This window comes from Pteronotus mesoamericanus, unplaced genomic scaffold (assembly GCF_021234165.1).
Source record: "Pteronotus mesoamericanus isolate MK-2021 breed Mesoamerican mustached bat unplaced genomic scaffold, CSHL_Meso_final scaffold_533, whole genome shotgun sequence".
Taxonomy (NCBI): Eukaryota; Metazoa; Chordata; class Mammalia; order Chiroptera; family Mormoopidae; genus Pteronotus; species Pteronotus mesoamericanus.
In genome coordinates, this window is record NW_026555320.1 from 2,326,626 (window position 1) to 2,351,166 (window position 24,541).

The window sequence follows — 24,541 nt, forward strand, 5'->3', positions numbered from 1 at the left end:
GCTCCCCTGACACTTAGAACTCGTATTTGCCACTGAGCCTCCTGTAGCTTTAGTAGCATAAAGGATGTTGACTCTTAAATAACTTACATTGTATTTTAAACTACTATTCACCATTGCACTATATCTACAACTCCTATTGTGATTAAACCACAAAATAGGGTAAAAAGTGTAGTCAATTTTATACTCTTAATGCTGCTTGATTACTTTTACTGTGTTTTGTTGGTTAATTTCAGTGTCCTTTCCCATAAAACTATACACAGCTATGACGGTCACATTTCTAACAAAACGAACCCTCCCCACTAACATCTAATGAGCACTTGCTGCGTCAAGCCCTCACACACAGTTCACATGCTCCTTTATTCAATCCCCACAACCACTCCATCAGCTACGGCGATTTTACGCTCCCCACTGAATGGGCAAGAGAGCTGGAGCTTCCAGAGGGTCGGTCACCTTCCAGAGGCACACAGTTGGTAGGTGACAGCTGGATCTCACTCTGTTGCTTTTAACCATAGTGCTAAACTGCTTCTTTTCAAATATTTTAAAAGCTTTGAAAAGCACTGACTTTTTATGAGGCCTAAGTCCTACTGGGTTATAAAAACCTGGGCCCTAGAAAACAGTGGGAATAACTGAGGGCTTGTGTTTGCTCTGGTTGGAAGGACAGGTGTCGGGAGCATCACCCCGAGCTGCGCGGGGAAGGACGGGCCCAGCTGCGACGGGCGTGAGGGAGCTGCTGGCCCTCCTGGCATTACCTGCAGGTAGCTGCTCACCAGGCTGCTCATGCTGGAGCTGCGGCTGGGGGGCTTCCACATGTAAGCGGACGAGCCGGGGGACAGCGTCCTCCTGCGGGGCCACAGAACAGACATGCCTGTGTCAGAGCCGGAAACACATGCGCGAAAACCAGGTGGGGGCAGGTGGGATGTCCCTGTCAGAGAGAGTGTGAAAAGACAAACCCAACAGTTTCCACCAAAGAGCACATTCACCCTGGTCTGTAGCAAATGGACTCCATTGCTAAAGTTGACACATGATGGCTTCCTCCCAGTGTCAAAAAAGAACTAAGCGAACACAGTGTTTCCCAATTCTTGGTTTAAATTTTCCTTAACTTGCAATGCCTGCCACCGTTGGCCTGCTGGTGAGTGACCAAGCAGTCAACCTGGTAACTAAACGTTGCATTGTGCTTAGGGGCTCATGGTCCTCGCTCCTCAGACCTGCTTCTAGCTCAGGTCACCGCAGTGGCCAGTGCGGGCACAGAACCCTCCCCCCACTGCAGAGAGTTCTACCTGACAGCCTAGCAGTGCAAAGGCCTGTGTGAGAATTCCCATTTAGTGGGAACAGTGCAGACTGAACACCTTTCTCCTTAAGCAGAATCTTCTTTATCTACAAGTTTAAAACTGCTGGTCTCCACAGCCCAGCAATTCTACTTCCCAGCACCTACCCTAAAGACAGGCACCCACGTATGCACACAGGGGACATACGGGGGTGTTCTTGGCAGCACCGCCTGTAATGGTGGGGGCAGCACAACCAGCCTAACTCGGTATCCCTAGGGCAACAGACAAGCTGGCTCATGCACATGGCAGAATACTCCACACCAGGGGCCGGCAATCTTCTGTTAGAAAGGGCCAGAGGTGAACATTTTGGGCTTGCAAGCCTTATGGTCTCTGCCAAGACTCAACTCTGCCAACTGTAGCATGAAAGCAGCCACAGACTCTCTGGTTGTTACACACCGCCCTACGGGTCCCAGTTGCTGACCCTACTCCACATCTATAGAAATGCAGCCCTGACTGGTGTGGCTCAGTGGGTTCGGCGTTGTCCTGCGAACCCAAAGGTTGCTGGTTCGATTCGTGGTCAGGGTGCATGGTTGTGGGCCGGGTCCCCAGTTGGGGGTGTGCCAGAGATAACCAATCGACGTTTCTCTCCCTCTTTTTCTCCCTCCTTTCCTCTAAAAATTAATAAATACAATCTTTAAAAACCCACAAACTGCATGTGCCAGTATGGATAAAAATATTAAAAACGATGTGGAATGGAAAAAGCAAGTTGCAAAGGGATAGCTGTCTCATGACTCAAAAAGTACGCAAATTAAACTGTATATATAAAAAATATTTATGCATACAAGTGTGGTAAAATCATTCTTGCCTGACTTATCAATGAATGCTAAAACTAACAGATGAAAAATTAAAAGAACCAGGAGAATAACCTAATCTCTGAGTATCTTACCATGAGACACATAAGAATCACAATGGGAGAAACAGCCACTTTAGAAGAAACCTGGCAAACACCGCCTTAGCCAAAGCATCATGGTTAACTGAGCTCATAATGAAACAAAACCATACCATGTGTCCCCAGATGTAATGTGCTGAGGAGGACATGACGTCTGCGGCATCCTGCCAAAAACGTTCCACCTGACACTAACACGGAGGAAACACTAGCAAACTCTAATTCAGGAACATTTTACAAAATAACTGACCAGTACTTTTCACAAATGTATGCTGTGAGAAACAAAAACTGAGACGCTGTTCCAAATTAAAGAGACCTGTTCCAAATTAGAGACACGACAGTAACTGCACCGGGTGATCCTGGATTACATGTGTAAAGGATATTATCAGGATAATTCTTAGTATTTACATAGGGTCTGTAAATTAGATAGCACTACTGTATCGATGTTAGTTTCCTGATTTTAATAATGGTACTGAGGTTATGTCCTTGATTTTAGGAAACACACACTGAAGAGTATTGGAGTAAAGGAAAATCAAGTCTAACTTACTCTCTAATGGCTTAAGAGATAAACCAACATGTGCAGGTAGAAGAAGAAAACTCTCCTGGTAAAATACTGATAATTGGGGAATCGAATTGAGGTGAATAGATGAATATTCTGTACTACTTTTGTAGCTTTTCTGTAATTCTGAAATAACTTCAAAATCAGTAAGTTACCAGAAAGGACATGTGATATATATATGGCAAAAGGTTAACTATTCGATTGTACATGGGTATCATTACAGTCAGTACTATTCTCTACGTAGAAAATATGTCCTAATATGAAATATGAAGACTCATATTTTAAAAGCCTCATTAACAGAAAGTACAACAAAGAACGCGGAACTGGAGCCTGGCGCCGGCCCTGCTGCGTGGGCCCTGCTGCGTGACCGCGGGCGCATCCCTCCTCTCTGAGCCTGTGCCCTCCCCCTCCCCTCCCCCCTCCCTCCGCAGTGGGGTGGCGACTTAGATGGATGAGTGCCATCCTGGTGTAAAAAGTGAAAACGCTGCCCAGCGCCCCGCACCTGGATGGGCTGCAGCTTTCACTCCCTCCCTTCCTGCCCATGAGGCCTCCCCGATAACTCTCTAAGGACATGAATGGGAGAAAGCCCACCTGCTTCTCCCCAGACTTGCGCACCAAGCCCCTTCCCCCATTTAAAAACCTTGGGTTTCACATATGCATTTCCATAGACTCATACCACCTGGCCAGTCAGGGGAGCCAAAGGTTGGCGCCTTCAGATGTTATTTTGAGTCACAATTTCAACAAAGTCTGTAAAATTAAGAGGACTGAGAGTTGTAAAGCTTTATATATTTACTGAGCAAACAAAAGTGCTTTGACTAGACTGCTGGTGATCTTCAAAATTCCAAACATCCCTCCCCCGTCTTTTAAACCGAGCAATTCTTCAAAATACCTGGCAAACGTCGGCCAGGCAGCATCTAAGTCGTAGCCCCTGGACGCCAGGTCAAACTGAACGTCAGTGAGCTCGTAGAGCTGGCCCACAATGTCAGAGCTCAGCCTTGGCTTCAGAAAGGGGCTTCTTTCATAGTACCAGTCACTGCAGGGAGACAACAAGGTACAGATTACAAGACTAACACAGGTAAGGAAAGAGTGAATTTAATCGGTCCTCTCAGTATGCCTTGGTCTCACCCAATTCTAACTCAGGGTGCTAAATTAAACACACAGACAGACTTGGTCTGATTTCCCATCTGATTTCCACTGCAGGAGCACGTAACTTTCCAGTAAGCTGCACTTCTTCACAGAAATTGCTGAGATGAACTAGATATTTATACGTTTATTATTTCTATCATAGCTTTTCCCAAAAAGGATATGAGAAACCTTAAACCTCAGTCATCTGCCAAGAGAGGGTAGCTGCAGGGGAAAGGACACTTCCTTTGTGAGAGGTAAATAACCTAATCTATTCCTGCTGGAGAATTCAATACAGGACAGCGAACTCACTGCTAATTTCTGTCTTGACACCAATTTAAAAGACAAAGAACAAAAGCTCTGCCCTGTGTGTTGTTGGGTGCTTCCTTCCCTGTAAGCAGGAGTTTAAAAGGACAACACCTATGAGTTTAAAGGGCTTCTGGGCTGAGACTGTGAACCACGGTGCCCGGGAAGCCAAGCTGCCTACGGTGGTTTTCACTAACCTCTAGGACAAAATAACCTACAGATCTAACATGTTCTCGCAAATCATGTGAACTTGCAGAGCCCGTCACACGTCACGTGCCTGAGAAATACACCTTTATGTAAGTTAATCTTAAAGGTGACAAAATGAAACAGAATATTTTCTGCCAACAGTTCTTTTTGAAAAAATTCAGAAGTGATTTCTTTAACTGGAGGAGCGCTCCCTCGGGATGGGGGCAGGCAGAGCTGGAAAGGGGTGCTGGGCAACCCAAAAAGGTGCCTGCCTGACCTGCGGCCCCCGGGTGACTGCCTCTCCCCACCTGCTCCTCGCGCGCGATCCCTGCCCCCGCCCCCGGCTTCATCGCCAGTGGCACAAAGGCTCCCCAAATGGCCGTCCATCTTGTTCCCAGGGAGCCCCGCCGTGCCCGGCAGGGACCATCTCGGTGTCTGGGTCACCTCAGCGGGGCCCAGGCTCAGTGGTGTTAAGAAGCCCGCAGGGGATTCTGCTGAGAGGCCAAGGCTGCAACCCACTGGTGACCAATGGGGCGTGTCCCTTCACTAGTGCCAGCACCAAGGACAGGCCATCCCCCAGCGACAGCCACTGGGCGATAGGAGCAAAGCCAGCCAGCCCCCGGCTCCTGCTGCGCGACTCAGACTCGGCGTCGGGCAGGGCCCAGAGGAAGGCATTTGGCGCCCCTCTGAGCCTCGCATCGCTTACCCGTGAGCACCCACGCTCTCGGCCCCGCCTGTGCCCAGGGCTGGGTGGGGAGGGGAGAAGAGGACCACAGGCCTGGAAGGGCTCTGCCTGGCCAGGGTGTGCCACGGAGAGGCGCTGAGGCCGCAGCTGTCATGATTAACCCGGGGACCTCAGTTCACCTGGGGGCCGCCCGGGGGGTCACCTGGCACCGTCATGTACGCACCTGGTCACTTTGGTGTTCATGAAGCACTGCTGTAAGGTGTCGGCCAACCTCTGGTGCACCAAGGAGTAGCGAATAAATGCTCTTCCTTTTCCCAGAGATGTTCGGAGCTGGAAAAAGAAGGTCACACAGAAATGAAGAACTGTCAGCCTAGGTCTACCTAGTCTCCCGGCCTCACAGATGGCCTGCATCAAGCAGAAATGGGGCAAAAAACTCCACCAGTTCTACCTATGCATTGGCTTCATTCACGCCCCTCACAGGACACAAAGCATTGGGTGATGTCACCCCTGAGAGTGAGGCCTGCGGTGGGTCAGCGTCTTCCAGGCCTCCATCCAAGGATAATCCACAGACTCCAGCAAACGTGTTAAGAAAGATGTATCCACGGGAGCCTCTCCAGCATCTGCGATTCCATGGGATGCTGCTGTCCCCCCTCTACCCCATCAGGTCCTCTGGGTCTGGAGTCAGAGGAGAGCTGTACCATTTAATTTGGGGTATTCAGAATAAAGCTTGAAGGCAAATGAGGGGCTTTGCACACCAGAAGGGAGCTTGAGCGAGAGCTGGTCTCATGAGGCTCATGTCTGGGCTGTTGCGGGGCGTTGGGAGAAGGAATGCGGGGGAAGAGGCCTATGGGGCTTGGCTGGGGTCCGTGTGGAGGGGGAGTGAGGAGGGCAAATGGCAGCGGCGGGTAAGGGAGACTTTAAGGAAGTTTTGATGGGGGTGTAAACCGCCTCCTCTGCGTTCTCATCAAACCATCGGTAAAATCCACACATGTTAACTTTCCCGGTGGGCTGTTTTTTCAGCTACACCAGCTCACTGCACTTGGTCAGAAGGTGCCGAGGGGCTGAGAGCAGGGGCGTCTCCAGGTGGCCGGGCCGCACTGGGTTAGTGGAAAGGCGGGCATGGTTCTATTTCAGAGAGTGTGAGACGGACAGAGGGCCCAGGTGCAGGCCTGTCTGCGAAACCACTCCCTACCATGCCAACGCGCGGACGCTCGTTGTGATGAAGATGGGGTGTGCTGGTCAGAAACTCCGCCAGCTGCAGACACAGCCACCGAGACACCTGGGATCAAGGGATCCGCCACAGGAGACATGTGAGACCAGTTTGTAAATCAGGATTCGGATTGCCCATACCCCAGCCAAAGAAGATCAAGCACCTTTCAAGCCAGGGCTGTACGACTTCTTGCTGATGACTCAAGGAAACGATAAGCACAACATGAGGTTGTTTTAAGAAATAAAAAGCTGCGAAACCCCCAAAATTGTAAAGGCTGTAAGATATTTTTCCATGCGAGTTTTGTGGGCTTGGGGTAAAGTCAAGATGCTGGAGATGAAGTCGGGCGGCAGCCTGACCTCGGGCTTTATAAAACCCTCCGGGGCATGTGTGCAGACGGGCGGCCACGGCAGATGCCCAGGGAGAATCCCAGGGGCGCCCCAGGTCCACAGATACTTTTGCTACTGATGAGCGAGGTGAGAACAAAGTGTCCAGTGGTGACAACCAGGAAAGTCGGGCAGCCGAGAACAGCTGAGCCGGGCACAATGACGCGGAGCGTGACAGTTGCACAAACACGCACTCACACAAGGCCCCACGAAACCAAGTGGGAACCTCACAGAACAGCCCATCTAGGGGCTCCCAAGTGAGCAGCTTGTCTTTATTAGCAAAATGGCCACGGTAACAGCATTTAGCATATTTAATTTTTTAATGCAAAACGTGAGTCTATATTTTTAATCAGACCTACTGACTGATTTTATATACTTATATAAAAAGAGCTCTTTATCTTAAAAGGTCTTTTTAAACATCCCTTGGCAAAGAAAACAGTCGTTTTTTTGTGCTTTGTACAAATGAAAATATGGCACAGCCTTTTCACTTTCTATTTTTTGAGATCACGGGTCCGCTTTCATTACCTAATTCCTGAAATGCTTTAGCATTTAATCAGAACTCACATGCTCTATATTGGGAAGCGATACAGCAGCAGCAAAGGACAGGAAGCCTGCAAGGTACATGAGAACGGACTGTGCCTTAGGCCAGGTCACTGTGCCAGGGGCCTGGTGCCAGGCTGCCCCCAGCTCTGCTCGGGCCCTGGCGGTGAAATGCCCACAGTCCAGGCCGAGCCCCTGTGAGCCTTCGGAAGTGGCTGATGAGGCCTTGGACTGCTGTGGTCCCAGTGGCTGCCTCCACCCCAAAGGGGCAGAAGGGGCCCAGCAGCGCTTCTTATCCATTAACTTCTACCTCCTGGCTTATTGGCCTGGCTGGCACTTGATTACTGTTTCAAGGTGACCCAAGTATCTAGCAGCCCAGCTGGCCTAGTGATATCCCAAGCCATTGTGCCCAGTGTTCCCCCAGAGAGCAGAGCCATCAACGGATGAGACAACCGGACTCTATGGGAAGTGGAGCCTAGGCCAGCCACCCAAACCCCAGCAGTGTTTGTGCAAGCAGGGAATGCTCCTGCTTCTAGGAGACAGTTTCTCCGGCCTTGACAGGTTTCACTGCATTGTGAGAAAAGGCTCAAGTAGATGTAAGCATTTTGTTACCCTGGGCTTTGGCTGTTGCAAGTCAGGGAGTCGAAGGCTTTGGTTGCCGTCAGGAGTGGAAGAGACAAGAGTGGCGGTGAGAACTCCCAGGGGCACGGAGAAGAGGGCACCCACGGGCACCCCCTGCAGGGCTACGAAGCATCAGACACCAGTCTACACAGTGGCCCTGAGTGTCCCACCAGGCAAGATCCCATGAGACCCGTCTGCGCTACACGGACATTAACGAAATTGGCAGGACAAACTCCTCCGAGCCAGGACCCTGCCTCATGAGCTCAGATCTCACAGGGGGCAGCTGGCGGAGAGTGCTCAGCCCTCAAGGTCAGCCCGCCGCCCTGGGCCTGTCTGTAAGAAGAAACCCATCTGGCTCCCGGGTCAGGGAGGAATTCGTCCCAGAGCACCTGACCCTGTGGCTTTTGCAGGAGGCCAGCCACGGAGCATGAAGGCACTTCAGAGTGTCTTCAAACTTACAGACAAGATGCTGAAAGAGAAATGTTCAAACCCTTTAGACCTCCTGTCCTAAATCGAGGGGGTTACTTGCTCCCTAATGTGTACAGCTCTTTACTCCCAGATGGACCAGGCTTTGAGAGAAAAAGATTTGTCGGGAGTGGGAGGTAGGGGAGAGGCAGAGTGAGAGAGAGAAAGAGAGGTCATCCTGGAGTTTTGTAAAACAGCTGGGCCACGGCATTGTGCTCTAGGGACTCGGAACGGAACATGGGCAGCTGCTTGGCACACCAGCACTGTAGTGTCTCTTAAGAGCTCACATTACTCTCTGCACTTCAAATCCAAGTTTTCTGGAAAAGCTGTAGGGACAGAAGCCTAACAAACACTAAGAATTCTATCTAAGAAACTGACTTTTTAAAAAAAATGCCTCGTACCTCGGAGGGGCACCACGGGCAGCCTGCAGCGCGGACGGCCCGCCCTGCCCGGTACCATGCGGGTCGCCGTCTAACCACAGAGCCAGGGCGGGGCCGTCGTCGGCTCGGGAGACACTCACAGAGGGGGCTTCCCTGAGCTGACGGTGGGCGCTGGGTGTGCTGGACCAGCTTTCTTCACCTCATTACCACCTGTAAACCCCCTTCCTCATTTGACTGTCTGCAGCAAAGGTCTCTGCAAGAGATGCTTATGGCGGGTGAGAGGAGGACATGAGGCCCGTGGTTGCTCTGCTCACCTCCGAGATGGACTTGACGAACCGGATGCCGTCGTTGGCTCCTTTCACCTTGGCCAGGCAGGCGCAGAAGTAATCCCAGTAGTCCTTCTTGCTGCCCAAGAGGGTGGCCTTCTCCTTCTGATCGAACTGGGAAGGGAAAACACAGAGACAGGTGGTCCAAAACACTGCCGTTCATCTCATTAAGTGATAAATGATAACACTGGTTTCTTAGTTGCCTGGCGCTGGGTAAGGCCCTTGACTGGCATTATTTTTATTTATTGTCAAATGAGTGTTTTCATCCCCAATTTACAAATAAGGAAACTGAGGCTAGGAGACGTTAAGTACCTAGCTTGAGGCCATATGGCTAGTAAGATTCAGGAATAACAGCAACCGCCCCCAAAATAAAGATTTATGTCTTGAAGGGACCTCTGTGCAGAGCTGAGTGGAAGACCACCAAAGTTGCTATTAACTACTTTGATAAAGATACGTGACACCTTATGATAAATACGAGTGTGAAGTCTTAAGGGCGACATGAAGAGTGCTAACTATGTCTCATCCCAGGGAAATGAGTTAGTGACACTTTACCCCAGTTACTCAAATGTCAATGTTTAATATATGAACAGTAAATTCAAATAGGTGCCAGTCATGAGTCATTTCAAATCCAAAACCAAAATGAGCTACATGAGGGGAAAAAAAGGTCCACAAATATCTTCACCGTGTGAACCAGAGAAGCAGGTGAAGAGGCAGGGACGGTGGGGCCTTCACCACGTCGGGGCCGTCGCCTCCGGCGGGCTCGCGTCCTATGTACTTTGGGGGGATGTGATGATGCCAACTAATGAGGGTCAAAATGTACTGGGATATCTTTCTATAACATAACATAGCATTTTATGGCTTTCTTTTCTGATTATGTATATACTGTTAGGCAATCTGGAGAGAACCCCTCAAAAAAACAGAAAAGAAAAAATTATAATGCCCAACGCCACCACACCAAGCTTAACTTCTGTTAACATTTTGGTCCATTTCCTTCCTGTTGTAGTTGCCTGTATTTTTCCACCTCTGCAGAGTTCTCTAGACCTGTGCACTTGAACCAAGCACACACAAGCATTATGCTGTGGGTGTGTTAAAAGAAAAATTCCATCTTGGGCTGACCTCAGAGACCCCGACGCGGGAGGTCGGAGTGGGAACAAAGAACACATCCCTAATGTGCTCCCAGGGGACGTTGACACTGCTGTCTGTGGACCTCATTTTGAGCAGCACGGCTCTAAAGCAGGCGTCTGGACAATCTTCAGAGAGACCACAGGCTCCTGGAAAGTGTGTTACTGGTTGTGCACACATATGCATATCTGTTTGCAGAGAGATTGTATAGCTTCCACCAGATTTTCAAAAGGGGACGTGACTGCCCCAAAGTTAAGATCTGCTATACAGGGACCTTCTTACTTGCCTTAAGTTGACTTAAATCACTAAAGAGAATGTTCTGGATTTTCAAAATCAGCCTAAGGGGCAACTTCTGATCCCCCAGAGAATGAATGGCACGCGGAGGCCCCAGCTCTTGAGAGGGCTGCTCCGGCCTCCGGCCCACTGAGCTTTCTGCACCCTGTCCTGAGTGCAGACGAGCCACCCACAAGGGAAACTAAAGACAGCAGAGCAGGAATGAACACACTACAGGAGCCACTTACTTGAAGGAGATACTCAAGTTTGTAAGAAAACTTATGCAAGCTGGTGCTGTCATCTGTGATGGGTTCCCCTGCTTCCTTAAATTCTTTGCTTAGTTCTGTCACAGCATCTTTAAGACAACAAATAGGAACATGTAACCAGATGGAGACGGACCTCAGAGAGAAAAGCAAAAAACCCTGGGAGGCCCGAGGAGCAGGTGGTCAATGATGGCGAAGCACACGGGGAACGTGAGCGCTGTGTCCACATCCATGGGGACGCAGGGCCGAGTCAGGAGGCCCCACGGTGTCCTGAGAGCCCAGTCCTTTGCAGCAGCTCACTGGGTGGGCACATTTCCGGGTCACCCCTGCAGGCCTGCCATGTAGGCTTCTAATCTGCATGCAGGGTTCGGTCAACAAGTATTTGCTGAGCGGGTGAATCGTTCCGCAGGCCCCTGCTACTGGCCTTCAGGAAGCCTTATCCTCTATTCTGGCCATACTGCTTATGGTTCTTCATTACCACCTGACTGCTCAGCACAGGGAAGTGCAGGCTTTAAGAAGACCGAGAACGTGTAAATAACACTAAGGATAATAATGCCAAGAAATGACAACAGCAGTACCTGCTTCCGTTAACTGAGTACCTATGAGGGGCCAGGCCTCTGCAAGTCATTCTCATTTAATGTAGCACCAGGCAGGAATGTAATTACAACAAATCTAAGATGCAATTGATTTTAAGATGATCCCAACTGCTGTTAAAATGTGAAAAAGTACAACGCGGAATTTTATACAGGAACCTTGGCTTCCTCAGGATCTTTCCTACCTCAGAGCACACCCCGTAACTTCTAAGATAACTGACCTCCCTGGGCAGGAAAGGGGGAAAGCTACCTTTGACCCCTATTCTCAGCCTCTGCTACGAGACAGAGGGGCTATGAGAAGCTGGGTTTGGTTTAGAACTTGGAAAAATGTCCCCAGCGGAGGTGGCTGGAGCACGCTGCGAAAAACTACCTCCTTCCCCTGACAAGTGTTACAAGAAAAGGAGTCCACAACCCCGCTCTCAAGCACCGTGGCTCAAGGCAGGTCTGCCCGGTGCTGAGTCTAAGCCACAGCAAAGGGCAGCTCATGGTGGAGACAGGTTCTTGGGACCGAATCTAGTGAGGGATGCCCAGCTGTGCCCTGGAGAAGAGTCGGCTGTGGCTGGCCTTGGTGAAAAGACTCAGGGCCTTCCTTCTCCACCCTCAGGCTGGGTTAACGCTCCCAACCTGGCCTGGGAGCTCCTGAAATTTTGAAAGAGACTTTTTTCAAAGAAGCATCAAGATTTTAGCACCAATTTCTGATAACGCAGATGCGTTGCTTGTGGATCTCTTGTTTTCCCATCAATTACACGTGTGCTCTGCCAGCACGCGAGAAGTGGGCGTCATCACCGTCCTTCCCCACACAAGAAGGAAGCGACCTCGCCTTGGAAAGGTGGAGGGACCTGTTCGACATCTTCCAGGGCTCAAAGGCGGAGCCACGCGCTGACCCGCAGCCTGCCTGACACCAAAGCCGCATAACTGCGTCCCCAGGAGAAGCAGGCTGCCTGCAGAGGTGTGAGGGCCGGGCGCCGCACCAGGACACCTCGGCCAACGGTGCGCCGCTCTCACGGCAAATGCCGTCCATCTCTTGGGTGCTTGTTAAGACACCTACCAACGGATGGAAAGAAAGGGTCTTGAGAATGTGGTGCCTTTTAAGAATCCCCACCGAGGTGCTCCGTGGGCTGGGTATAGGACCCGAGACGGCCTTGGGATGTCGGGGAGGACCGGAAGCAGCCAGAACACGGGCTGGACGAGGGCAGCTGAACCAGTGCTGATGCCAGGGCTCCCCTCTTCCTCCCAGCGAGGAGCTGCGGGTTCCGAACCAGAGACTGAGCGGAGAAGGCTGCCTACGCTGTGGAGAAACCTCCCAAGGTCAGCGGCAGAGACTGGCATTTCACCTCCTCTGTACACACCTGTGTGTGTGTGCAGGTTTTTTAAAAGCCTACAATACTTTAGCTGGAAGGAGACTGGTGTGGTTACGAGCAGAGTCTGGAACCGGGTGTGTGTGGAAACCAGACTCTGCGGGACTGGGTGTGCGTGACCTTGGGAAGTCCCTGACCCCCTCTATCTGTTTCCACATCTGCAATGTGGGAATAATGAGGGGTCCTACCTCAGGGTTAAACATGAGGACTCAGTGATTTATTATCCATAAGACACATGTAAGACAGTGCCTGGCATGTGTGAAATGCCATGTCATTATTAGCTATTAGAGGCCCAAAGAGCTACAGAAACAGGGCATAAGCCTGAGAAAGTGATTTTCATGTCATCGACTGCGACCTTCAGAATGGGGACTGTATCGTGGCCTGGGGGCCCTGGTAGAAGAGACTGCAAGTGGTCACCGCTGTGTCTGAGCAGCCAGAAACCTGGGCCATCAGTCTGTCCAGAGAGTGTCACTGCGGGCTCTGTGACAGGAGGAAGCGGCGAGCTGCAGACTGTTACAGGGCACACGCTGGAGCTCGGGAGGGGCTTAGAGGACCATGGCCGGAGGAGCGGAGGTCGGCCGAGGCTGCGGCCAGCAGGGAAGGCAGCCCCCACCGCGCCTCGCAGGCACCCTGCGCCCCGGGCCTCTCTCCAGGGAGGGGCCGCACGGGGGTCTCTCTCACGGGGCGAGGCTGCCGGGGAGGCTGCAGGCCCACAGCTGGGGCGCATCCAGAAGAGGCCATCTCCCCACCACCAGAGGGTGAGACAGCAAAACAAGAGCAACGGGTGTCCAGTCTTCCTGCTCAGAGGAAGGACGGCATTCTCCCCCAACTCCACCAGAGCCCACCGGGATTCAGCCAAGAAAGCATGCGCGCGCACGCACACAGAGAAATCAGACCCGGACCCAGAGAGGGGTATTTGATTCTGTTTACAAAGTGCCTTTACGGGGCCCTGCAGGGAGGGCCAGCAAGCTCTCCCAGCCTCACAGGAGGGACACCTGAGCCCCGAACGTTCGGTGTGCTGTATCCTGAGGGCTCCAGTGACCCCCAGGGTGAACACAGAAGGAAGGGCTGGGCTGCAGCGGGCCACAGCAACAGCACAGTCACGGCGCCCTCCAAACCGAACCCGCCAAGCCGGGTGGCCTAGCCCTACCTTGCAAATCGCGGATGATCCTCTGGAGCTGGCTCTCCGTGCTGGGGGATGCCATGGCGACTGGCTGCGGGCCACCTGTCTTGGCAGCGCACCTCCTGCCTGAGTCTGGTCAGCAAAAGTCAGACTCCATGGGGGCACCTATGTGAGGGAGAAGGAGGCGTGGAAGAGGCAGTCACAGACCAGCGTAGAGACAGGAGACGAACGCTGCTCCGGGCGCAACGTTGCCCCATCTGGGCATCTTCCTGCAACGGGAAGGGCTTGGCCCTTCTGTGTGGGCCTTGCTCTGTGGGCATTCCCTGGTTGGCTTCTGACACACTTATTCCAACACAATGACCTGGTCTGGGCCTTAAAAAGAAACAAAAGCAACCCAATTGCGTGGCCCAGTCTTTGTGAGCTCCCCTCCTAATGTGCCCTCTTAGCACTGCCTCACTTTCTACCTTTAAAAATGCCTCCCTGTGGCCCCCCTATACCCTCAAAACCAAGGCCGGAACTCATCGAGCCCCTCCCAGGTCACTGGCCTGCCAGCACCAGACCCCTACCCCCACCTCCTCCCTAGGATCGCTTTCTCTGAGGACTGCGCAGGGGCAATGGGTGAGGGGCTGGGGACACGTACCCTCGGGGCTTCTGGGCCAGGAGAGCCTGCCTCGGCTCTGGGGCAGCGGCTCCCTCGGGGGAGGTCTGCGGCTGCAGATGCCCGGAGTCCGGCTCTGCCTGGGTGCCAGTCAAGGGGCACTTCTATTTTAAGCTCAGTTACTGTCCTCTTGCCACTGGTGAGTCCTCAGTTACCAGCCCTACTTGGGCAGCTGCTGAAGTGATTTAAGGACACTGTAGTGGCCGAACCCAACAAAGATGAGGTGATATGAGCAGCGCTGAAAAGAGGCCTGGCACGCATTCGAACACTCGCATGTCCTTTTCTCAGAACCTCTCATTCTTTCCTTAGATGCCCCACGTAAAGTTGGAATGTTTGCCGGCAACGCAGCTGCCAAGACTAGAGGTGCCCATCGGAGCGGCCACCACCACATGAGGACCTACTATGTACTGGGCCCACGTGATCATTTTAATTCCCACAATCACCCCAGCAGGATAAGTAATGTACAAAGGAGAAACCGACATTCAGAGGAGTCACGGAACTTGTCTTAGACCACAAACCAGGAGTCCAACTGTGGCTTGAACTACCCTGGTGAGTCTGATTTCACACTCTATGGATTGACAGCTGAGCCGCTGTCACTATGGCAAATGGCCAGCCACTTCCACTGGCTTCCAGGAACCACCCTGCCCCCCAGCCATCTCCCCAACCCTGCGCTGCTACCCTGAGGGCCGTGCGGGCCTCACCTCCTGCGGCCACCTTCCCCTTATTGCTCCGGGAGTCAAGGCAAGAAGGCCCTGGAATAGAAACGGTCACCGACGTCCAGCTCCTCCAAATATTTACGTAAGCATTCCAGTGTCAGCCTGAGTGAGTAGGGCCTGTCACAGGGCGGACAGCCTATTTTTAACTAACAAGCCAGGGCAGCTGTGACTTAGTAAAAATGAGGCCCAGAGAGGGCTGCTCCAGACGAGGAGGGACGGGACCGGCGCAACGGCGCACGCTCCCAGCGACTCAGGGCACGGAGCCCCAGCGAGTCTGGGGGCCCAGAACCCGCCAAAGCTCCCCAGCAGGCGCTGGCACCCTGGCCTCCACAGGCACCAAACTGAGGGCGGTGCCGGTTACAAGAAGCCAGTCCAGCCAGCCCCCATTCACACAGCCTGACCAGGCCCTGGAGAGGCTGGCGCCCAGGCTGGGCCGCGCCTCCGCGGGGGCTCTGCTGCCCAGGGAGACCCTTCGGCCATCCTGGCGAGGGAGAGGATCAAGGGTCATCACTGTCGGTGCACAGCTGCCCTGGCCCCACACTCTGTCATGTGCCTGCTATGTGTGGGCTGGGGAAACAGAGGCAAGCGAGGCCCAGCCCGGCCCTAGGAGCTCAGCTGTGCACCAAGGAGACAGAGAGAAAGCTATCCAGGTGTCAAGATACGACGGAAGAGGTCCATGCAGATGTAGGGATAAAAAGTGATGGGTGCTCAGCAGTGCCCAGGAACGAAGCACAGATACACACGACAAGTGCCGTGCATCGAGTGAAGGAAGCTGGACTGAAAGACTATGCACTTTATGATTCTATCTGCAGAGTCTTGCACAGGCAAAACATCCAGGAGCAATCAGATCACCGGCTGCCTGGAGCTGGGGTTGGAGGGAGGCTTGGACTACAAAAGAGTATGCAGAAACTTGGGGGGGGGGGCAATTCTGTTCTATCTTGGTTGTGGTGGTGGCCACAGGACTGCAAATAGCTGACAAACATATTTTGAGCTGTCAAAACTCACACACTGTAAATGACAGCTCCGCCAGAACAGCTGCACTGTGATGCATTTAGAAAGCTGCATGCGGTGGGCCAGGAGGAAGGGAAAGTTAATTCTGCCTGGGGAAGTGAGAGCAACTGAGTTGGGCCAGGCCTGAAAAATGGGCAGGAGGCCTTCAGAGACACAAGGTGGACAGGGTGCAGGGTGAGGGTGGGGGGTCCAGAGAGCCTGTTTCTCTACCTGTGTTTCTCTTTTTTGAATGTTGTCAACACAGAGAGCCTTGTAGCTTCTCGGAGAACTAACCTTGGAGGAAGATGACTAATAGCCCATGAGTCCTGAAAGGAAGCCTGCTGGGTTTGTGTGTTTACTTACAGTACCGGTAAGACGTGCACACAAGGGAGAGGAGGGTGTAGCTTGGAAGGAAGTGACAACAACAGATCCTGAGCTAACTAGCAGGCTCTGGCCAGGACAATGCGTGAACTATACAACCAGCTGGATTTCCTAGAAACCAGCCCTCTTTGGAGCCTGGCATGCGGGAACAACATCTGTAAATCAAACTGGCGTCTTGGCATGATGAGCCTGAACGCAGACATACGCATGCTGCTTCAGGACATCTTGGCGCTTTGGTGAAGCTGCCCTTGTGTGGGCCCGAGCCCAGGAGGCCTTCTTTGCCTGACCCTAGCAATGTGCTCAGTTGAAGCCAAGCCCTCGGGTCATGGGGTGAGCAGGGCCAGCTGCTGACTACACAGGCTGCTTTTCCAAACAGCCTGTGTCATTGCCGAAGCGATGAGCCCTAAGAAACTGGCTGCTGGGCCTATAGATCGCAGTGGGCTTCCCACCAAGGCTGTCGGTCACCACCTCACAAGGTTTCAGAAAGTCAGAGCCTCCTTGAAAGACACGGTCACTCAGGGATGCTGTTTTCATGGACTTGGACAGGATGTGACTCAGCATCGTGCCCTCCCTCTCCCTTAGTCTGAGGTCATTAGTAACCAATGGGACACAGAGAGGCGCCCTGTCCCTCTCCACACTGCGGTCAGCTTTCTGTGTCTCCCGACAACCTTGTCCTTTGGTTGAGGAATGAAACTTTTTTTTAAACCCATAACACTTCTGACACCCAATGTGTGGCTTTTTCCCACACGGGAACCAATTTTGACACCTGGGTGTCCCACAATTCAATTCAATGCCGCCACTAACCACTTGGGAGAACATTGGGTTCTCTTGTCAATAACTCAAAATTATGTTTAAGCTTAGCCAGAATGTCTGAAACATCTAAGCTTCTGAAAGAGGAAAAGGGACTAAATGCATTTTTTACAATTCTTACTACCTGGGACTACTGCCTGAATATCTAGTCATGGCCTAGGTATTATGTGAGAGGTAAAGGATCTTCCCTCACTTTGAAATTCCTCCTCTCCCTGCCCAGAAGCCTTAAATGACTTAAACAATAGACACAGCAGTTTAGTGCCAAACCAAGATACAAAGACTGACTCATGTAAACTTATTTATGCTTTGGTGTAAATGACTAACATTCTTGTTGCCCAGAAATGGGTTCTGGCAGGAGCGATACAGTATCTGAGTTCCCACATCAGAAATGAAGGATCAGAAAGTGGGTAGGAGGTTTGGGGCCTGAAAGGCAACTTTGCCCAGCCTTCAAAATATATCATACTTGCTCAGTAACGTACTGATAGTAACAACACAAGAACTAAGAACTGACCCAGAGAGGACACCATACAATGGGACTCCGCCCACTCTCAAACAAGGCGGAACATACCAGTTACAAATCCCACCCAGATCAAGGAAGGAGGTTAACAAGTTCATATCAGTCAAAGCAGAAAGCCTTTTTGGATGAGTCCATTGCCCCAGTCTGGTTCAGCCCACCCAACAGCCTCTGTCTCGTTACCATTTGTGGAGAGGGAGCCCTAGGCTGGTACCTGCTGCTTGAAGGCCCACGGTCCTGCTGGCTCAGCACTGGATCGGGTGGTGGGCCACCAGAGCTTCAGGCAGGTGCCCTGGAGACTGCCCAGCAGTTTGTCAGAGGCCAGCTCAGATGGAGACACTGCAGCACACGTGAGCAAAGGCTCATTAGGCAACCCCGCCCTCAGACCTATAATTAAAATGTTGACCGACTGTATGCCTGAGTCATCTTTCCCAAGCACTCCTTCCGGCTCTCAGTCTTCTCCCTTTCTTAAAGGGGAGGAAGACCTGAGACTTGGCTATCTCGCCTTTCAACTTCTCTTGCCGTCCCTCCTTCCCACCAACAGTTTCAGGGTTCTTGGTCGTTCACCCTGGAACACACACAGAACCGGCCCGATTCCAGGCCACTGACCCAGGAGAGCAGGCAAAGGGGAACCTCTGGATGGGAGGTGTTCCTTGTGGGCCTGGGGAAGCTGTTTTTTTAAGAAGGTGGGCTGCTGCTCCCAGAAGGGGCTACACACCAGTACTCAGGGCTGCAGTGCCCCTGGAAAGCGCGAGAAGCATCCAGGAGGCCATGAAAGTGTGTGTGTGGAAGCCTTGGCAGCTTCTGGAAGAGCTGCACCAACAAATGACAGCAACTTGTGTACTTAGCTCCTGCCCCCTAATAACATGGACCCCACACGGGCAGGAAAACAGCAGGGCTCCCACATCATACCCTGGGCGGGGGAGGGGGCGGGCTCAGGCAGCAGGTACCCTGCACGGCCCGACACACCTCCTGCTGGCCAAGCCGGCTTTGCTGGGCACCACCACTGAGGCAGACCTGACCCAGGAGCTGGGGCTGCAGCTGTGAACAAGGCAGCTGAGCCCTGGCCTTCACAGAATTCCCGCTCCAGAGGGCGGAAGCAGACAGCAGGCACCCGATAAGCTTACAGACAGATAACAGAGGCCTGAGAGGCACTTTGGTGAAAACAGGTGAACACATGGGCAACAAATGCTACTCTGCTCAGGATTTGAAGCCCCACTGCAGGGGGGCTCTCCCTTCTTCTACTCTTGTGGCCGTTCACCAGCACAGTAATTTCTTGTTTAGTCTGTCTTTCGCACTTGACTGTAAGCTCCATGGCTATTTATGATTTCCCCAGCACCTCGCACAGTTCTGACACGGAGAGCAGTCAATGAATTACTTACTTACTGAATGAATGAATGAATTAGACAAAACCAAACCATTGACTCCTATTCCACAAAAAGACCTAAACTTTAAGCATAGAAACTTTAAACAATTAATCTTTAGGCATAGAAATGTACCAACCTGTAAATAATGCCAATTTCCCTTCAGTGGTGGGAAATATGGGTCCATCTGCAAAAAATTTCTATTTCTCTGATTTTTCAATTTTCCTTTATTGAGTATGAAATGCTTTTATGTTGACTAAAATAATGCATTTAAAAAGTCAAGTTGTAATTGCAGACATTATATCATCGCCACTGTGGGAATATTATGGAGTTATTATTCAGAGAATAAACGGAATCGTATAATTTAGGGATTGGATGGATTGAGTGCATCGCAGGCGAGTGTGTACCACAGCTCTGAACCCGAGACAGCCTTACCCAGAAGCCTCCTCTGTCCCACCCAGGGCAATAATAACCACAGCCAGCACCACCATCTCCCACTCACCCAGCCCTTCCCAAGGCCCTTTGCTTCCTCTCTTCCTGAAGTCTGGATCTGGAACCATCAAACAGGAAGGCTACAAGGGTGGGGTGGGGAGGTGTTGATGGATCTGAGTTTTGCTGTGCTCCCAGCGTGACAAGAGCAGCAACCTAGGCAGAGATGGGCCAGGGGCTGGCGCCAGGCTGGCAGACAGGAGGGGCAAGCAAGAACCAGGACTGTGGGAGTTGTGGCAGTAGGCAAGAAGATCGTCTTCTTTATCGACTGTAGCTGAGTCTTGCCAATTTAGACCCTATTCAAATTTAGAATCAGACTAGTCATGTGAAATTTCCACTACCTATCATGCAATGAATAATGTAATAAAGATCATGCCAGGATGGGGTGAGAGCCATGGCATGTTTAGCTCACCAAACTATTTTCAGGCAGTTTTGGCAAATCTATCTGTCCTGAGGATGTTAGTTGACCTCTTCCTACCTGGTATGTGTATGGCGGCAGAGGGAGAGGGGGATTTCTTTTTTGTTTGGTTGTTTTTTAGGTACAATGAGGGGAGGATATCCTTGACCTTCCTTCACGCTGGAGTTGGGGAAAGAGAAGAGCAGACATTCTCAGTGGCCAACTTTGGTTGCAGCTCCTCCCAACTGCCCCCTACCTGACTGACCAAGGCTGCAGGTGCTCTGGAGGAAACAGCCGGGGCTCCAGGCTCAGCCTGCGGGAGTTCCTGCCAGCTCCACGCTACAGGGCGACTTGTCCAGCCCATCCTGGACCCCTTACAGGGGTTCTCTTGGCCTAGCCCTCCACATGCTAACAACGTGCATGGAGTGCTTTTTTTCTGCTTCAGCCTTTTCTTCTAAATTGCAAGGGTTTCCCTAACAGTTTTCTGCCCCAGGCTGAGGGGCACTACCCGCCCCCGCCCCAGGTGGTTGGCCGAACCTGCCCCTGGGCCCCTGAACCAGCCACAGGGCCACAGTTCTGAAACTGGACTGAAGGTTCTCAAATCTGTCCTCATAACTACACTGATGCACACACCCTTGTCCATGAAAACAGGATCTGGCCCAGCAACAAAGAGCCACTTGGTGTCTTTTAAGAGCTACAGGGACAGGAAGGACCACTTCCTGTGGTTGGTCACTACAACCATTGGGCTGACTGGCTTCAGTGGGAAGAACAGAGGAAACACGCCTCTGGGAAAAGTCAGCACATCTCTGCCACACTCACCTTCTAAAAATCACAGAGCCCATGTGCTCTGCGGGTGAAGCTCTCATTATTGGGACAGTACAGCGACACCTCTAAAAGCAGCAAGAAGATAAACACAGCCTCATGGAAACGATTCAATACCCACCCTACTGGTTACTTAGTTGTTCAAACAGAGGGTCCTACTCCAATCAAGAGCTTGAAAACAAACACGCAAACAAACAAACACTGGCACTGAGATTACAACTAGAAAACATAGTTTATCTTTCGAGCAAGACAGGGACATTCATCCACTAGGTGAACAGACGTTGACAAGGCCAAACTCCACTCATCTCTGCTCACAGGCAGCTTCAGGCCATTGAGGGACCAAGTTAACGAACTTCACCTGCTGACCAGGGCCGCCTGTGTGCCAGAGCTGCGCGCCGAGCTCCTGGCCAGGATTTTCACCAGGCAACCACAGCCAGACGGCACGCTTCCTCTGCCTCCTCGGAAAGGCCTCCTAGCCCTGAGTCACCAAAGGAGTCCTTGGAATCACCAGAAAACAGTTTACCCTCCAGCCAAGCCTCTCCCCTGGAGGGAAGGAGGTCGCTGTGGGTGCCAATTGTGTGCTTTGAAGGCAGTGGCCCATGGCCTCGGTGACCAATGTGGGCCAGAGTCACCAGCGGTTCTGGGGTCTTGCTCTCAAAGGGAGCAGAGTTTACCCCTCCGAAAGGTGCCTCTTTGGGAGGCTGATTATTTTCCGCTACTGTGTTTTACCGTGTATAATGCGCACTCATGTTTTTGGACCAAACTTTCAGGAAAAATCTTTCATTTTAATTTTTTAATTCAATTGTTATATTTATTTATATTTAGATACTTGTTTTTTGTAGTATAAAGGCATTTTAGCATTTATTTTGGAACATATTATGGTACAAGAAATTTTAGGCAACAAATAATTACAAAACACAAGAACAGATACAAGGTATTTCAGATACTACCCATGTATAATGTGCATCCTTATTTTTCCACTCAAAAATTTGGGCAAAATGCACATTGTGCACGGCAAAATATGGAAACAGCAGATGCGGGAGAAGCTCGGAAACCGTGGAAGCTACCCCGGGTGAAAGGACATTTACGTGTGGAAGGGAAACCTCCATTGGTAAGGTGCCCCCATCACTGTACCAGGCCTGCTTTTACATCCCACGGAGAAGGCAGGCGCTTAAATCTGCGTTACAAGCACACCCTGGAGTCATCAGGCTCACCTGGCAACCCCCACGGCCTCTGCCTTTGTCCTTAGCAGTAGGTGGTATTTTAGGTGATGGCTTCCACCATTTTGGTGAGTTACCCAGTTTTCCTGGGTCCCTCCCATGTATACAGGAGGTATACATATGATTAAACTTTAATTTGTTTTTCTCCTACTAATTTGCCTTATGTTAATTTGATTCTTAGTCCAATGAGGAGAACCTTAAAGGGTAGAGTATAATTTTTCCTCCCAGGCATCTGTTTTAAGTAGTTCCTCTCATCACAAACATCAGTGGGCACCCACCCCCACCCCCGCCCCAGAAGTACCAGGCTAAAAGCGTGGCTTCGGAACCCATGCTGGTGCCCCGAAACCAGCCACAAGGGGCAGAGACCAAGGAGCAGCTAGAGGGCCGACTCGAAAGCAACTACAAATATCGAAGTAAAATATTACTTGTAGAATCTAACAGGCGGGCGTATGTTCACTACACGATTCTTTCAAAGATCCTGTATTTAACTCTTTTCCTAATAAAATACTGAAAACAATTTCAAAACTAAATGAAGCAGAAAACCCATTTCCTCAAGCAAGAACCCTTTCAGATCCTTTTAATCAAATAAGGCTACAGCCCATCTCTGAGAAAATCGACTCTGCTTTCCCTGGTGATAACAATAACGGCTCACAACTGGCACAGGGCATTCAATAATTTTTGAACGGTTCCTGTCACCCAAGGGGGATAGGGGACCAAGTGCGGCCCACTTCGGAAGGTGCTAGCCGCAGAAAGCAGGAAACCTTCAGCGTGACACCTGCCCCCACGCCACCGGCTGCTGCAACACTCAGCATTCGCATTAGGCAGACAGCGGGCGAGGGCAGGGGCCAGTGAGCAGATTAAGGCCTGATCCTCTGTCCGCAGAGCCCCTGACCCATTTCTCCGTCGGAAAAGGAAACTGCTGTGGTCAGACAAGCAGAGAGGCAGAGACGCTGTGGCCAACGCAGGCCGCTTAACGCTCTTTTTTTTCTTTTTTTTTCCTGGAGGGGGCAGCCAATGAGAACTGTTAAGAGTGACAAGAGGAATCGGAGGATGCAGTAACAGGGAGCCACGTGGTTAATGTGTCAACCCCACGCGATTTCCTATAAAAACAGTAAATATTCAGCCCTATCTCCCCCCCCCCCCCCCCCCCCCCCCCGCCCCCTAGTCTAGGTTCTGAATAGCACGCACTCCATCAAGTCCGGAGCAGCCACCCCAGAGGAAATATGCAAAGCCACAGGTGTTTCAGGAAGGACGGCCTGGGGGCGATCCTGAGACCTTGCACCTGGGCACAAGGGGCAGTGGGTACAACACGATGGGCCGCGACCTGAGGATGTCCTGGGATGAACAAACTGTCCTCTTACGGGAGGCGGGGAAAGACCTGCGCGTCAGCGGAGTCTCGCCAAGGGAAGGTCTCGACTGTCCTGGCCCAGATGAGCCTGGAACTTGCTTCTTAAAGTCAGCAGTCTCTTGGACAATGCAAGCAGAAGAGTGGGGACCTGTCCTCCTGTGCCTAAAACACCCCAGGCTTGTTCTGAGACACCCCTCACCACACACGCGCGCGCGCGCACACACACTTCCCAAGCGGTGTGTGTGTGTGTGTGTCTCTCTCTCTCTCTCTCCCTCCCCCCACCCCCCAAGCGGCCCCTCGGCCGTTGGGGGTCTTGGAGCTGGTGTTGGGGTCTTGGAGCTGGCCACCAGAGGCCGCCTGGGTTCCAGGGTCAGTTTCACCCGGCTGAGGAACTTCCCAGGCCCCCCATGGGCAAGGGCTCGGGAGGGGTCTGTTGGAGACCCAGGATGGGCCGGGAAGGAAAGGGCAACAGGTGACAAGCCGCGACTGGCAGGAAGTTCTCCGCTCGGGGGCCAAGAGCAGCCTAGGCACCCCCAGAGTCTGGCCGGTCCCCGGGTAGCACTTACGCGCTCATGGGTCCACCTCTGGACAGAACTGAAACTTTCTGGGGCCAAGCGGAAGACTGAAAGAGCACAGCGTAGACGGCCATGATACGCAGACCCCACCACAGGCGGGTGCGGACTACAATTCCCGGCATGCTCCACAAGCCCGAGGCCTACAACGCCCAGCGGATCCACGAGTCGATGGGCGCAGACTACAACTCCCGGCATGCTCCGCAGAGCCGAGCCTTACAACTCCTGCTGGAGCTCCTGGGCTGTGGGTCGTGTGTTAACTCTTGCAATCTCGCAGGCCTATGTGTCTGCAAGCTGTGCGTCTGGGATGTTTCTTGAAAGCAGAGCTGTCTCTGCGTGACTTCTGAGAATTTGAAATGTGGCTAGTTTGAGTTGAATTGTGCATGTGTTTTAAGTGCAGAATACATCTGAATTCCAAAGACTTAGTACGAAAAAGAATGTAAAATGAATATTTTTATTTTGATTACATGTTAAAATGATAACATTTTTGATATGCTGGACTAAATAAAAAGTATTACATATCGCTGGGTCTAA

At 51.8% G+C, this 24,541-nt stretch overlaps 1 protein-coding gene across 4 annotated transcripts in view; it reads right to left on the minus strand.

Moving 5' to 3' along the window:
- FYCO1 (FYVE and coiled-coil domain autophagy adaptor 1) overlaps positions 1-24,111 on the minus strand; it is a 72,388-nt gene extending 48,277 nt beyond the window's left edge. The window contains exons 1-7 of one of the 4 annotated variants that reach the window (XM_054594540.1): positions 24,002-24,111; positions 13,754-13,891; positions 10,638-10,744; positions 8,983-9,108; positions 5,293-5,399; positions 3,660-3,803; positions 750-840 (exon numbers count right to left, since the gene is read on the minus strand). In XM_054594540.1, the coding sequence (XP_054450515.1) occupies positions 750-840; positions 3,660-3,803; positions 5,293-5,399; positions 8,983-9,108; positions 10,638-10,744; positions 13,754-13,808 (630 nt within the window). In that variant the 5' untranslated portion in view covers positions 13,809-13,891; positions 24,002-24,111. Of the gene's footprint in view, positions 1-749; positions 841-3,659; positions 3,804-5,292; positions 5,400-8,982; positions 9,109-10,637; positions 10,745-13,753; positions 13,892-14,366; positions 14,500-18,009; positions 18,135-24,001 lie in introns of those variants that run through there. The other 3 variants (XM_054594541.1, XM_054594542.1, XM_054594539.1) reach the window with 3 other exon arrangements.
- Between the last annotated feature and the right edge of the window lie 430 nt (positions 24,112-24,541).